The sequence below is a fragment of the Ailuropoda melanoleuca genome, chromosome 9 (assembly GCF_002007445.2).
Source record: "Ailuropoda melanoleuca isolate Jingjing chromosome 9, ASM200744v2, whole genome shotgun sequence".
NCBI lineage: Eukaryota > Metazoa > Chordata > Mammalia > Carnivora > Ursidae > Ailuropoda > Ailuropoda melanoleuca.
The window spans coordinates 40,189,955-40,206,817 of NC_048226.1; the positions used below are offsets into that span (position 1 = coordinate 40,189,955).

Genomic DNA, 16,863 nt, shown 5'->3' on the forward strand with positions numbered 1-16,863 from the left:
ATAATTGATTTTTGTATTTTGACCTTACATTATGTGACCTTGTATCACTATTTTTTTTCAGATTTTATTTATTTTTTTGACAGAGAGAGCACAAGCAGGGGGAGCGACAGAGGGAGAGGGAGAAGCAGGTTCCCAGCTGAACAGGGAGCCCGATGTGGGGCTCAATCCCAGGACCCCGGGATCATGACCTGAGCCAAAGGCAGATGCTTAAGTGACTGAGCCACCCAAGCGCCCCCTTGTATCACTATTTTTAAAAATTTCTCATTGGATTCCAGTGTGTAGACAGACAAGTGTGAGGCCCATTGTTCTATATAACTAGGTTCTCAGCCTTCCTGCATATTAGAATTACCTGGGAGAATTTTTTTTTTCTTTTTTAAGTAGGCTCCATGCCTGGAGCCCATCATGGGGCTTGAACCCATGACCCTGAGATCAAGACCCGAGCCAAGATCAAGAGTCGGATGCTTAACCGACTGAGTCACCCAGGCGCCCCACTTGGGAGAGTTTTTAAAAAAAAAATTTATGGCTTTGTCTTTCTCTGCTTGAGCATAATCTCCTCCAGTCCCGTCCATGTTGCTGCAAATGTTGTGTAATCTTTCTGAGGGCTGAGAAGATCAGTAGGAGAAGGAAGGGAAGAATAAAAGGGGGTTAAACAGAAGGGGGAATGAACCTTGAGAAACTGTGGACTCTGGGAAACAAACTGAGGGCTTCAGAGGGGAGGGGGATAGGGGATTGGGATAGGCCGGAGATGGGTATTAAGGAGGGCACATATTGCATGGTGCACTGGGTGTTATACGCAAATAATGAATCATGGAACATTGCATCAAAAACTGGGGATGTACTGTATGGTGACTAATATAACAAAATAAAAACTATTTTAAAAAAATATTTATGACTTTGGCTCACCCCTCAAATGGTTTGGGGTGGGGCTTGACATTGGTATTTTGAAAATCTCCCTAGGTGATTTTAATGTGAGGTGGGGTTGAAAACCACTGCTTTATAGGCTTGCAAAAGTTTCTTTCTAAATCTCATTCCCGCATTTTATATATCTTCAAACTAGCATCCAAATTCCTTGGAGTGACATATACACTAGAAATTTTATAACATCTACCTATCCATATTTAAAGAATACTGCTTCATCCTCTTTTGCACTGCATGTCTATGTGAGCTCATCATAGTTGATTGCACCCTCAAGCTATGATTTCTGTGGGAAGGTTTTGAAAGCTAAGACAATCATAATCCTTTCTTAGAATTTAAATTTGAAAAATGAAGAGGCTGAGGTAATTGGCAAAGAGATCAGAAAACAGAAAGATGTATCAAGAGTTACCATGATACATAGGCAACAGGGATAGTCATTATGGGCTACTGGCAAGCCTAAATGTGGAAATTCTGAATAAACAAAAGAAAGCAATCCATAAAGAGGAAGGCCCAGTTCAAATGTCATCTCTCTGTAGCTTTCTCTGACTTCCTTCCAGGAAGAAATAATACTCTCCTGTGGATGTTCTCATGAAAACACATTGTGTTTAATTTTTTGTTTATGTCTCTCTTTCTCGGCTGTGAGCTTTCCAAGTTAAGGACCATGTTTCATATGTTTCTATCCCTAGAAAAGGTGCTCATTAGGGGGACCTGGCTGGCTCAGTTAGTAGAGCATGCAACTCTTGATCTCAGGGTTGTGAGTCTGAGCCCCATGTTAGGTGTAGAGATTACTTAAAAGTAAAATCTAAAAAAAAATTGTTCATTAAACATTGACTCAAATTAAATTTAATTGTGTAGCTGTTATACATTATCACTTCTGAAAATCAAACATTGAATAATAGTAATGAGTAATTTATTTTTTCCTAGGCTTTTGAATTTTAGCATAAACCTTGTGCCCCGTGGTATACGTCATCCGGTCTCTACTGAAATTTTTCCTACTCTATCCAGGAATAAGTATGGAACTGGAGCAGTTAGCATTCAAGCTGGCAGCGCTTTGCTAGCTAAAGGTGGTATCTGCTTTATAGGAGACTTGGCTTCACACAAAAAAGATAAACTAGAACAGCTTCAATCAGGTAAACAGTATTTTTTTCTAATTAATTTTTACCTGTTTAACTTATAGTCTCATCAGTGTCAAGGAGTCACTTTAAGATTGTATTGTACACATTTTAGGAATTGAGAAATTATATTAAATGACACTTCTCATTTTATCTTTATTAATAAAAAGAGAGGAGTTTAATATACAAATGGACTGTTTTAGCTTTTGCTGTCAGTTGTGCTAACATGTGAGTTTGTATTGGCCCAGATTTCTTTTCTTGTCTTATTGTTTTAGCTAGGACTTCCACTCTGATGCTGAAAAATAGTGGTAAAAAGAGACATCCTTGTCTTGTTCCTCATCTTAGCAAGAAAGTGTTGAGTTTGTCACCATTAAATATGATGTTAGCTGTAGGTTTTTTTGTAGATGTTCTTTTCCAAGTTGAAGGAGTTCTCTATGGTGAAATACACATAACATAAAATTTACGATTTTAACCATTTTTAAGTGTACAATTCAGTGGCACTAAGCACATTTGCAGTGTTATGTAATCATTACCAATCTCCATTTCCAGAACTTTTCATAATCCCTAATAGAAACTGTATAACCAGGGACGCCTGGGTGGCTTGGTCAGTTAAGTGACTGCCTTTGGCTCAGGTCTTGATGGTAGGGTCCTGGTATCAAGTTCTGCATCTGGCTCCTTGCTCAGCGGGAAGCCTGCTTCTCCCTCTGCCTGCCACTCCCCCTGCTTGTGCTCTGTCTCTGTCTCTTATTCTCTCTGTTTCTGACAAATAAAACCTTTTTTTAAAAAAAGAAACTCTGTACCCATTATACAATAACTCCCTATTCCCCCCTACCTCTAGCCCCTGGTAACCTCTATTCTACTTTCTGTCTTTATGAATTTGTCTATTCAAGAATCTCTTTTCTTATTGTTGAATAAGATTCCATTTTATATATATATATGGAATAATATATATGTATATATTCATATATATATATATACACACACCACTTTTTAAAAAAATTGATTCGTTTGTTGAGGGACACATAAGTTGCTTCTGTCTTTTGGCTATTGTGAATAATGTTGCTCTGAACATTGGAGTCCAGGTATCTGTTTGAGTCCCTACTTTCAGCTCTTGGGTACATACCTGGAAGTGGAGTTGCTGGATCATAAGGTAATTCTATGTTTAACCTAATGAGGAATCACCAAACTGTTTTCCACAGTGGCTATGCAATTTTACATTCCCATCAGTAAAGGGTGAAGATCCTAATTTCTCCACATCACTCCTATTACATTTCATAAGTAATAAAATATTTGTAAAGGAAAAAGCTTTATATATTAATATGCTTAACAGCAGCTTTTCCCTTGTGTTTGATTAAGGAACCCAGATTTTTAGTTTACACTGGGCCCACATATTAAGTAGCTGGCCCTGGCTACTAGAATGGCAAAAATTAAAAAGATTGACAACAAATGTTACTAAGGATGTAGAAACACTGGAATTCCTATGTATTGTTGATGAGAGTATAACATGTACAACCATTTTGAAAACTGCTCTAGCGGTTTCTATAGAGTAAAAAATATATATTTACCTTATGACCCAAGAGAAAGATAAATATAAACAAAAGACTCTGTTATTATGAATGAAGAGAAGACTAATTTGAGAAGTATTTGGAAGATAGAATCCTAGGAACCCGATTAAATCCATAGACTGAATGGTTATAAGGGGTAACGAAAGGTTAGAAAAGAGATTATGTTGCTTCTACATTTTTTATTTGGGTTTTAAGTAGTTGGATGGTGATACCCCTAATTGTGAGTAATGCACATAGAGTCATTTGAAGAGGAGTAATGATGAATTTGGTTTTCAGCATGTTAGATTTGAGATATATTTTCTCCTAGTCATTGTAGTTTATATTTTCTCTCAGTTTTACCCTCTTTCACTCTTACATACATGTCCTGCTTTCTTTTTTCCCACATAAAAGAACATTGCTTAATTTCAGCCCCTCTTGTAAGAATGACCTACATGACCAGTCTCTTAACCCTCTGCCTATTCCACCCAGACACTGACCATAATTCCAGCTACATACTTTAGCCTGTTGTACTCATCAAGTCATGGGACACATAAACATTCAAATATTTTTCTTGTCTTATTCATTTTATGTCAGATCCTCTAATTTAGCCATATCTTGCAAAACAACCAAATTTACTTGTGTCTTTACTGTCCAACATTTAGAGAGTAAAATTCTGTATAATATTTATTACTAATTTGTAGATATATAGACCAAAATGAACCTAAATAATAAATGGGTAATGTCTTTTGACTTAGTTATGGAAAGCAGAAGCATCACAGTATACATCCCAGGAAAGAAGTTTGGGGATGATGTTAATCAACAAATGACTTTTCCAGTTCAGTGCAGTTTTTGGTCTTTTGTTGATATGGATTCATCTTCAAGGAAAAATATGCAGAAAACCAACACTCTAATTGGTCAGATGGTAAAGTATATGTATATTTTATTTTTAGAATGTTCAGGGAATTTAATCACAGATTTTAATCTCAATGTTTTTGTTGTTCTTAATGTTTTGTTATTAACCCACTGCTATCTTTAATCAGGTACTAGAACTAAATAATGATGCAATTGTTTGAAAATTTTCATTTTTTTAGTCATGCAAAGCAGGTATCTGTTTACTACAAATTATTATTTGAATAGACAGTAGAGTAGGCTTTAATGAATAATGTGTAAGAAAATAATAAAGAACATTCAAAAAATTGATCATACTAAGTTCCCGTGCTACTCAGGAATCACTTTAAATAATAATTGTAATAAAAAATAATAAAAATAAAAATAGTTATATAATTTAATAGAATAAAATATTATAATAATATATGTTAATAATTTAAATAATTACAAACATGCTTAATTTATAATTATTTCTTAAGTGTTTGTGGAAATGCCAGAGTTTAATGTTTGTCTTTTACATTTTCATTTGATGTAGGATTGCAGTTTGATTCCAGCTAATCTCCTAGAGACATTTGGATTGTTGATTAACTGCAATGAATCATCTCCTTGCCACCCACTTCTTTCTACTGTGCAGCATACTTTAAAGAAAGCCATTGATCCTGAAGAGCAGCTTTATGTAGCTTCTAAGAAGTTCACAACTGAAGATTTTGAAAAGGTACAGATAGAGAATATGAGTACCAAGCATACTTGTGCTAATGTTTCTCAACTGAAATAGAACTCACTTGAGCACTCAGTTTTCTTTATTTAGATTTCTTTTATTCCAAGTCCCTTTCAGCTTTTTAAATATTTTAAAGACATTGTATAGAAAATATTTAGGATTATAATTAAATAAAAAACTGTATAAGGACATAAATATTAAAATGTTGAGTTAATTCTTTGCACCTCTGTCCAAATAGCTTTAAAAAAATCTCAATAAGAAGAAAACCAGTAGACTATTTCTATGGAAAATTATGATGAGTGGCTGTATAGATATACAGTTATTTACATTTTACAGACTATTCAAAGGGATTTACTTTATATAAATGCCTTCAGAGTTCTGACTTTAGAGAATACCTGTCATGACTCACTAACCCATTTCATTGTCCTGCCATGAAAACGTGTGCAGCATGTTCAGAGAACCTGAGAGTAGATGATATAAATTAGTAATGATTTTTATAGCTATTAAAGGCACACAAGTATTTATAAGTGACACCCTTTTAATATTAACTATTTAGAAATCTATGCACAGTAGAGTTAAAGTACCTGGATAGGATAGATAAAGGGCAGGGAATACTGGGAGTGGGAATCAATGAGTCATTAAAAATGTTTTTTCATACCTGCCTTCCTTGTAGGCAGATTGCATGGATCAACGGAAAAGTGAGGTGGACTTAAAACTGAATTATGAGCATTGTTTATTCACATAGCTTAGAACAGAAAAAGAATATTATAAATTAGGTATACTTATTTATTTATTTTTATTTATTTATATTTGTGGTGGGGCAGAGGGAGAGGGAATACTTTTTTTTTTTTTAAAGATTTGTAAAAAGATTTTTTTTATTTGACAGAGAGAAAGAGAGAAAACAAGCAGGGGGAACAGCAGGCAGAGGGAGAGGGAGAAGCAGGCTCCCTGCTGAGCAGAGAGCCTGATGTGGGGCTTGATCCCAGGACCCTGAGATCATGACCTGAGCTAAAGGCAGATGCTTAACCAACTGAGTCACCCAGGAGCCCCAAGAGAGAGAATCCTGAGCAGGCTCCACCACCAACACAGAGCCCAACATGGGACTCGATCTGACAACTCTGAGATCATGACCTGAGCCGAAATCAAGAGTCAAATGCTTAACTGACTGAGCCACCCAGGCACTCCTGTTTGTTTTAATATATAAGAAAAAAGTGGTTAGTCTTTAGGAATTAGGGTACTAAATATATAGACACACTAATGACCCAGAGAAATTTTTGCCCACTTTTTCTCTGAAAAACAAACAAAAAAACCCCTTGGGATTTATTAATTATTTACTGAATACTTTATATATATGAGCCTACTTCTTCTCTTTTATATTTTCACAGAAAAATCTTCTTTAAATAATTTATCATTTAATTGAGATAAAAACAAGTTACAAGAAACCATTAAGGGACAATTTAAGTGCTAAGCTGGGTGGTGCTAACTCTAAGTATTTTAGGAATTTAGAAAGGAAGATGTTGAGTAGAATGCAAGAGTCGGGAAGACTTCAAGGCAGTGGAACTTTAGTTGAGCCTTACGTAAAGGTAAGATTTAGATGACAGGAAGGATGGACATTCTAAATGGGAATGCAAGTAGGAGCAAAAGACAAAAGTAGAAATGAATATACATGGAAAACTATGAGAAGACTTAGCTGACTGGAGCAAAGATTAGAGTCATAGGGATTAGGATTTGGCAAATTTACAACAAGCTTTGAAGCTCAGGCAAAAAAATTTTAGTTGATTCATCAGACTGTAGAGAACAGTTGGACTTTATTTATTGGGCTTGTGAAACAGTGAAAGTGATTTCTTCAGAAGATAGATCTGTCCATTGCACAACACCGATTGGATGGAGTGTGTCGCAGCCTGGGCTCTTCAGGAGACTGGCCAAGATGAGTTTAGTGTGCATTGTTTATTCAGGAGTGCTCTTCTAGCTCTTCTGTTAATACCTGTGGGAGGGGGAAGGATGCAGGATTGGGCAGAGAAAGGAGTCAAGCTGTATTGCAGGCCCAAAGATAGCTCTACAATGAGCTTTGGAGTTAAAGAGTCCCACCAGAATTGTTTTGCTTTGGACAGAAATAGACATTTTTTTATAACCCTTGCCCTACTTCTACCTCAGTTATTTGGTGTGGGCTGTCCTGAGGCATTGCCTAAAGAGGTGACACCTGGAGGCCAATGCTGACAGCACTCCCAGGAGCTGAGAGCAAATCCTTTCCTGAAGGGGGAGACAGGTGGCACATTACTGTGACTCCATAGGGTAAAACATAGAGATAGCTACTGATATTAATAATATTATTATCGAGTTCTGAAGGTCTAGAGGGAACTGTGGAGTGTAAGGAGAATAAAGAAGACAGAACATATCTAATACAGGACATATCCAGGTCCTTTAAAAAGTTGTATCTAAAATATAATATTATAGTTAACATCAACCTTATTATGATTAAATTTTCCTTTTGATTCTGAGTTGAAAAAGCAGAAAACAAACAGGATGGTGAAAAGTCTGGAAATGATATCACAGATTAAGGATTTAAGGGGCAGGGACTCAATGAAAAAAAGCACAAATCTCAGAGAAGACAGTGCTAATCATTATGTTGAAGGCTTGTTCTCTCCAGAAGTCTTTTTTTTTTTTTTAATTTATTTGACAGAGAGAGAGACAGACAGCGAGAGAGGGAACACAAGCAGGGGGAGTGGGAGAGGAAGAAGCAGGTTCCCAGCAGAGGAGCCCGATGTGGGGCTCAATCCTATAACGCCAGGATCACGCCCTGAGCCGAAGACAGACTCCCAGCGACTGAACCACCCAGGCGCCCCCTCTCCAGAAGTCTTACTCAGTCTCCAAGGCCCACCTTCATACTGGTTAACACAGTGCCTCCCACATTGCTAGTGTTCAGCTGTGTTCTTTAAAAGGAAGGAAAGGAAGGGGGGCCGGTAGCTCTAGGGCCCATGAGAGAAAGTTTTAAGGAAGTAAATTGTTGAAGAATTAAAGCTATTCAAAGGGAAGTAAGCTGCTGGGGGTAGCCTGCTCCCACTGAAAGGATCTAGTGAGCCTTTATTCCACTGGAAGCAAGACTTGATGACTCATTTAAATACATTGTACAGGGGTGCCTGGGGTGGTGCAGTCGTTAGGCGTCTGCCTTCAGCCCAGGGCATGATCCCAGTGTTCTGGGATCAAGCCCCACATCAGGCTCCTCTTCTAGGAGCCTGCTTCTTCCTCTCCCACTCCCCCTGCTTTTGTTCCCTCTCTTGCTGGCTGTCTCTGTCAAATTAAATAAATAAATAAATAAATAAATAAATGCATTGCACAGAACATTCTGCATTAAGAGTGAGGAAGAGATTATTCTGGCTAAACTTTAACAGTATTTACAAGTATATGACTATTATTTAAAGTGCTCAGTGACTTTGGGATGGCCCCAGATATTTAATCAACTGTGATGTAAATGAAATATGCGAACTTTGGATTTTTATAATATAGATTTTATAATAAAGTTTGAATTTCTGGTTTTTAAAGTTTGGCTTTCTTAAATTTTTCACACTTTTAATTTAGCTGCTGGCTTTTGCAAAGAATTTGAATGTAGAATTCAGTTTGGAGGCAGAAAGAATGATTCATGGCTATTATCTAGCTAGTCGAAGAATCAGAACAGATTCTGTAAGTGGATCAAAACTGTCATCATCTGCATTAAAATACTTGTAGGTATTCAATCTAAAATTTTAAAGCCAGTATTGACTTTTAAATGATGTGTTTAATTAACTTATTTATGTTTCACTTTTTTCTTTCCTTCTTTGATTGCTAGTTGGTTGGTTTATAATTTACCTTATTCCAAAAGATTTTAAGGTGATACAATTCCTTTTGTTATATTGTTACATCATTTGAACCTCCAATACTTGTTTTCATGAAATTATTTTTTTATTGGAACCTCTGTATGAAATGTGTCTAAGTAAAGTGCACTGATTTCAAAATCAAATGATTGTTTTTTAAAATGTGACTTTTTTATGTTCCAGGTATTTTCTAGTTGAACCTAGAAAAAATTCTTCTTAAGTACATTGTTCCCTGTACTTTAAAATCCTTTAATAGACTCATCTATTATTGTTCCTTGAAAAGTTATTTTAAAAAACTAATTTTTATTATAAAAGTAAAGTATGGACACAGTAAAAGAAAAGTCCAAAATGATGAGTGAGGTGTCCAGCTAACCTACCCATTGCTGTCCCACTCTCTAGAGGGATAATTACTGTTAACAGTTTTTGTGTATTCTTCCAAAAATTATCCATTCAAATACTAGTATGTACAAACATATGTAATTTAAATATATGATGTATGTTAAATACATACTTTATTTGAGTATGTTATATATTTTTAGATGAATATGTTACTTAAGCATATTATATGTACAGATGGTCCCCGACTTAGAATGGTTCTACTTACGATTTTTCAACTTCATAGTGGTGTGAAAATGTACACATTCAGTAGAAATCATACTTTGAATTTTGAATTTCTGTCTTTTTCCCGGCTAGCATATACAGTAGGATACTCTCTCCTACTGGGCCACAGCAGGGGGCTGTAGCTCCCAGTCAGCCACAAGATTAAAAGGGTAAACAACTGGTACACAGACAACCATTCTATATCCATGCAGCCATTCTGTGGTTCACTTTCAGTGCATTATTCAATAAATTATGTGAGATAGTCAATACTTCATTATAAAATTGGCTTTGTTTAGATGACTTTGCCCAACTGTAGGCTAACGTAAGTATTTTCAGCATGTTTAAGGTAGACTGGGGTAAGCTATGTTTGGTATGTTAGGCGTATTAAGTGCATTTTTGACTTACGATATAATCAGTTTACAGTGGTTTTATTGGGATGTAAACCCATTGCAAGTTGAGAAAGATCTAAATATAAATATCTGTATATTCATATGAGTAGATATTTTCCTTTTGCCCAAATGGAATCATGCATGGTTTACATATTATATTATAATACTATCAGACCAGAAGGAGTTACCTTTTTCTGTTTTAATAGCTGTATTAAAGTTTTACTGCGTTCCAGTGTGGCTGTACCACAATTTAAACAGTCCCCTATTGATAAACCATTACTTCATTTGATATAAATTAATGTGTAATTTCAAACAAATCATGAAGTAGGACCAGGAGTAAAATAATCTATTAAATAAATAAATATCTCGTTATAACTGCAATATAAAATAAGTGAAGGACTGGCAGGAAATGTCAGATATAGGTCTACAAGAGATAAATATGTGTAGTTAACTTTCTTAGCTGTATATTTATCTTCATGGAGCTGAAAAAATTGCTGAAGATAAGAGAAGGTAGAAATCAACTGTGATGTTTTAAAATGGTGAACAGAATTTTGTAACGTTTTCCATTTTCTGAAGGAATATTTAAAATACTCAAATTAGGGATGCCTGGCTGGCTTAGTTGGTGAACCATGCAACTCTTGATCTTGGGATCATGAGTTCAAGCCCCAGATTGGGCATGGAGCCTACTGAAAAAAAAATTTTTTTTAAATAATAAAATAAAATTCTCAAATCAATACTCAAAGCCTTGAAAATCCTATTTTCTCATTTTTTCCCCTCTGTAGCAAAAAGATATTTATTTACACTCATATAGCCTCAGTTTACATTTGACTATATTGATCCAAAAATAAAGCAGAGTTAAATTTAATGTGATAACTCTTCTTCCAATTATAGAAATAAACACTAGAGGTGGAGATGGAGTTTATGAAATAGCAAAGTAAATGAACTCAGAAGAGTCATAAACTTTAAATGTTTCTCCTGCTTCTATAGACAGGTACTTAATAACACCATCCTTGGTTTTCTAGAGTAGAGCGGAATAAATACTCTCTTCTCTTTCCCTGAAAGGCTTTATATATACTCTGTTGTGGTCGACATTTTTAAAGGAAGTTTAGGTGAGGGCATTAGGAACATGATAGTCAAATTTGAAAATAAACATCTCTGGAGAGATCTCCATAGACTCAAATGATGATCTTGGTCTAACCAAGTATGAATGGATAAGAAAAGGTTGATGTCTTAATATGAAAAAGACTGGAGATTTCATTCTTTTTATGTTTAATATGGGTAAACAGTGTAATATGGTTGTTAATAATACTGTGAATTCAGGTTGCATTAGTAGAATATAGTATCTAGAGTAAAAAGATGCTAGTTCTGCCTTACCTCTACATTGCTGGTTAAATCACCCCTGTCGTACTGTACTAAAAAGGAATATTAACCAAATCTGATCATGAGGAAAGTAGCCAGAATGGTGAAGGCCCTGAAAATTATGTCTTATGACATATTAAAAGAGCTAGGAATATTTAATCTTAGAGAAAAGAAAACATAGGGCAACTAGGAAGGTTGTCTTTGAATATAAATTTTAAGAGCTGTCATATTTAAGAAGTATTAGGCTTGTTTTATAATCGCAGAAAACAGAACCAGGGACCAGTGGGTAGAAATTTCAGTGAAACCAATTTCAGCTTAAATTTATGTAATCTTTGTGGGTGAGTCCCAAAACTTACAAATGCTTTATTTGAAATAATCGGAACCCGATGCGGGGCTCGATCCCAGAACGCTGGGATCGTGACCTGAGCCCAAGGCAGACGCTTGAATTATTATTGTCCCCATTTTATACCTGAGCTTCAAAAATTAAAAAAATCCCAGAAAGTATATGATTTATAGGAAGTCACACAGCTACTAAATTCTAAAGACTTAGCCCAGGTTTTCTGATTTCCAAGTTCAGCTATCATTCAAACACATTACCTATGCCTAATGAGAACTTGAGGGAGATTTTTTAGGTAATCAAAGATTAGTTTAAAATAAAAAAATAAAGAACTGGATTCCTAGTGAGCCCTAAGTAAAGTTCAAAGGAGACTGGAAAATAAGTAGCCTGGGATATTGTAGAGAAAATGCAATCATCTGTTGGGAGTCTGAACTTTAAGGTCTCTTCCAAAACTAAAATTTCAAGATTCTATGAGGACTTTAAATAGATGAAGAACTGGAAGAAAACACCAAAGATATCTGTAAGAGATATTTAGTTAGGTTAATTTTCCCAACTGTGTATTTATCTGAACAGAACTTGGGGAAGAGGGTGTAGAATAATAAAAATAAAGATAAGCCGGGGTGGAAACCAAGTCTTTGATAACAAGTGAAGATATTTGCTTGTTCTGGAATAGTCTGTTGAACTTGGTAGGAAAAACATGCTTGGAAAAGAAACTAAATGTTTTAAAGTAAAAATATGCTGATCTTTAAGGTATGGCTTATGTACACATATGTCTTGGTTTGTTCCTGCCAAAATATATATTATCTTTATAATATCAACATATTTTGATTAGCATCAGTGTTCTTTTTCAGAGTTTCCCTAGCTGAAGCCCATGCTCGACTGAACTTAAGGAATCAAGTGCTTAAAGAAGATGCACTAATTGCAGTCTTATTATTTGAAACATCTCTCACACTGAAATATGGTAATCTATTAATTTGTTAATGGTCACTATGAATAATTATGTTTAAATATTCTTAGTGTTTCTTTTTTTTTTTTTTCCAAGATATTATTTATTTATTTGACAGAGAGAGAGGCAGCCAGAGAGGGAACACAAGCAGGGGGAGTGGGAGAGGGAGAAGCGGGCTTCCTGCTGAGCAGGGAGCCCGATGCAGGGCTTGATCTCAGAATGCTGGGATCGTGACCTGAGCCCAAGGCAGATGCTTAACAACTGAGCCACCCAGGCACCCCTAAATATTCTTAGTCTGTTAAAATGAAATGTTATATATATTTTGAATATTATTTTAAAGAGTAATAAATTTTTATCAGGTAAGGCCTGTTTGAATTTGAACACTTACTAATTGTTTGTAGGTAGTATCATCTATTAAGTTCCTTGTTGTGCATGATTGCTTGGATATTTAAACTTTTGCAACACTTACAGAATTCTGAAAAACCATGTGCTTAATACAACACATGAAGTGATTTTAAATTCATCTTCCTTTTAAAATAACATGCAACGTTCAATTGTTAAGCAGTCCCCCTCAATAGATTTGGGCACGTAGCCAAAGAAAATGTGATCATCTGGCATCACCACCTTACTGAATTGCTAGCTATAATAATCCTGTGACTATAACATTTAATTATTTGAAATGAATTTGAGCTTATTATGGTTTTGCTAATAGAAACATAAAAAAGCTCTTATGGTAAGAGTAAAGAGAGTTATTCTCACAAAGGTCTTTGTTGCATTGAATGAGACATTAATTTTGATAAAATATTACCATCCTTGAAACCAAACTTTGGTTCCAGCCTTGGGACTTAAAGAATATGTTAGCACTGGCTTTTCTGTGTGTATATGTTCAGTGCTTAAATTTGCCTTAAATTCAATTTATATGCTCATAACTTTTTGCAAAGTTTCATTAGAACGTTAGAACTTTGTTCTATACTTATCTAAGTCAAGCATTCTTAACCTGGGATTCATGAATACTTAGAAAATTCTAGGGGCTTGTGAATCTCTAAATTCTATAAAATTTTTTATATGTATGTGCTTTACACCTTTTTGCTTAGAGAAATGAATGATAAGTTTTATGAAGTAGGTCTTATAGGTTCATGGTCCCCAGGAAAAGTTAATTATCATCCTGAATTAATTTTATGTACTAAAAGAGAAAAACATTGGTTAACCAACCAATACTAAATAAGAGGAATGATATAAAAATATTTTTATTTTTAATTTGCTTTATCATTTATGTTCTTTTTTTTTTTTTTAATAAGTAATCTCTACACCCAGCTTGGGTCTCAAACTTACAACCCCGAGATCAGGAGTCCATGCTCTACTGAGGGAGCCAGGCAGGTGTCCCTATCTTTTACATTCTTCTTAGTCTGTACTTAAAAGCATTCTTGATAAAAACTAACACATTTTTTTAATGTACTGTAACAAAAAATTGCTGCCAATTTTACTATGGTATGCCATCAAAATTGTTAAGACACAACTAGAGGAGTGCCTGGGTAGCTCAGTTGATTAAGTGTCTGTCTTCGGCTCAGGTCATGATCCCAGAGTCTTGGGATAGAGCCCCGCATCAGGCTCCCTGCTCAGGGGAAGTCTGCTTCTCCTTCTCCCTCTGCTCCTCCCCCTCTCCACCTGCTGTCTCTCTCAAATAAAAAATCCAAAAAAAAAAAAAAAATAGACACAACTAGATTTCAATAAGAAGACAAAAATGTGTGTCTTTGAACTTAAAAACTATGGTATTATAATATTAAGGACTCCTGTATTAGAATATGGCAATTTTCACTTGGTAACTAACCATTTTGTCAAGACTTTCTTGAAGCATTTAAGAAAGCATTTGCTGAGGAAAATAAACCTGTGAAAATTTGTTTTTTCTTTAGTTACTTTTTGTTTTCATAATGAATTTGTTAGGTATATTGATTTTGTTTATTTATTTGGGAGAGAGAGACAGAAAGCAGGAGAGAGAGAGAGAGAGAGCAAGCACAAATCAGGGCAGGGGGGAGGGCAGCAGGCAGAGGGTGAGGGAGATTTGGGGCTTGACCCCAGGACCCCCGAGATCATGACCTGAGCCAAAGGCAGATGCTTGAGCAACTGAGCCACCCAGGGGCTCCGGATTTTTAAATCTTAAGCAAAAAACAATGTTAAGACCTCCTTAAATGTTACTTTAAACATAGTAGGAAATTGAAAACAAGAAAAAAGGGGGGAAAAACATAGCAGGAAATTGATCCCTACTCAGGGACATTTTTCTTAGATACAAAAACCAATAGGTTGTACTCATGAACTAGATTTAGAAGCTGGGACAGAGGGCAGAGGGAAGAATTAAGGAAAAATCTGAAGCTTCTGCCTTGAGCAATGAGTGGATCATAGTGCCATTTGCCAAGGCTAGGAAAAAAAGAGAATAAGGGTTGGGAGAAAAACAAGTGATAGAAGTTTGAGGCATCCTTCAGAGATACCAATAGACAGATACAAGAATCTGGAGTTTAGATGAGAGTTCTAATTCAGAAATTTAATTTGGGAACCATCAGCACAGAGATGGTACTCATAGCCATGGAATGGATGAAATCACCTGAAATCACCTAGAGAGAGACTATACTAAGAACTCCAAGGACTGCCCTTGAAGAATTCCAATGGGGTTGAGGAGGAGGAACTAACAAAGGAGACTGAGAAGTAGCAGCTAAAATGTAGAAAGAAAATCACGTGTAGTTATAGAAGATTAGATTTGGCTATCTAGGGGATATAGGTGTTGTTGATCAGAGCTACCTCAGTGGAGTGGGATTTGGGTGGGATAAGAAGCGAGGATATGGAAATAGCACATATCGACAACTTTGAGATGTTTGACTCTAAAGATGAGGAAGAAAAATAGGGTATTAGCTGGAGAAGAATGTGTGGTCCAAGAAACAATTTTTTTTAAAGATTTTATTTATTTATTTGACAGAGAGAGAGAGCAGCAGCAGCAGCAGAGGGAGAGGGAGAAGCAGACTACCTGCTGAGCAGGGAGCCAGATGCAGGACTCTGATCCCAGGATATTGGGATCATGACCTGAGTCGAAGGCAGATGCTTAACCGACTGAGCCACCCAGGCATCCCAGGATTTTTTTTGTTTTTGTTTTAAGAATAAATCTATGATGTGCAATAGAGAGTAAACTAATGATGTTATAGAATCAGGGGAAGATCAAAGTAGTAAAATCCTTCAAAAGGTGAGAGAGGATGGGATCCAGAGCACATGCGAAGGTACTGGCCTCTAATAGAAAAATCAGTTCATTTTATAGGAGAGAAGACAAATGGTTACAGAATCGGGTCTGTAGATTTGTTCACATACTCTGTACAAGGTCTTCAGCTAAAAACAAAACGGTTAAGGAGAGAAGAATGGAATATAATCGTCGCATTGTGGTGGACAGAAGAACAATTGTTCTAGACAAACCCAGCAGGGTTGTCTGGCAGTGCAAGTGCCCATCCAGTTGAGGTTTCTGTGATTCATTTAAAGTGAACCAAGAAATGCCAATTAGGTGATTTTCTGCTTAGCAGCCTGAGTGCAGGCATAGAGCAAATGGTTGGGTTCATGCAGAGTTGAGGTTTTGATAGGCGAGTGTGACAGAGTGTCGCAGAGGGGCAGGGGAGTTGGGGGCCTGGCTTGGGAGAGATTCTTAAATAGGTTAAAAGAGGGAAGTGAATTGAAGGAAGCTGATCAGAGGCCTTGGAGATAAAAGACCTGGTAGCTGGAAGTAGAAGAGGTAGTGTAGGGAAGGGGGACATTTGAACTAATGGTGTTGAAGTAAGTTTTAGTGATACCAGTTTCCTGTGACTTTCCTATGCATAGTGGAAGTAGAGGGGAAAGGTCAAGACAGAGGGGGTCTGGAGTTAAACGAGTAATTCACATGGAAATCGCTGAATGGCAAGATATTAGGGAAGAGAGGAAGATTGTGAGCTATGTGCTGAGAACTGGGTGATGACTTTACCATGGAAGGGAAAGTGTAAGCCTAGGTGGCACCGGGCATTCAGAGGAAGGCAGGGGTGAGAATGGTCTGGTAGCTGCAAAGGGGCAGCAAGTTAGGCACTGTCTCTGTCTTGTGATACTAAGGTATGAGGTGTTTTGAGAAACAGCAGCTTCACCTGAGAGAGCCACAGGGAAGAAAGCAGTGTTCTCAAGGGACAGCAAAGATTCAGATAAGACAAAGGAA

At 36.3% G+C, this 16,863-nt stretch overlaps 1 protein-coding gene across 1 annotated transcript in view; it reads left to right on the top strand.

Moving 5' to 3' along the window:
* MCMDC2 (minichromosome maintenance domain containing 2) overlaps window positions 1-16,863 on the top strand; it is a 34,171-nt gene that overhangs the window by 15,226 nt on the left and 2,082 nt on the right. The window contains exons 10-14 of the mRNA XM_011221210.3: window positions 1,840-2,045; window positions 4,327-4,493; window positions 4,995-5,174; window positions 8,754-8,896; window positions 12,562-12,671. Coding sequence (XP_011219512.1) covers window positions 1,840-2,045; window positions 4,327-4,493; window positions 4,995-5,174; window positions 8,754-8,896; window positions 12,562-12,671 — 806 coding nt within the window. The remainder of the gene's footprint in view (window positions 1-1,839; window positions 2,046-4,326; window positions 4,494-4,994; window positions 5,175-8,753; window positions 8,897-12,561; window positions 12,672-16,863) is intronic.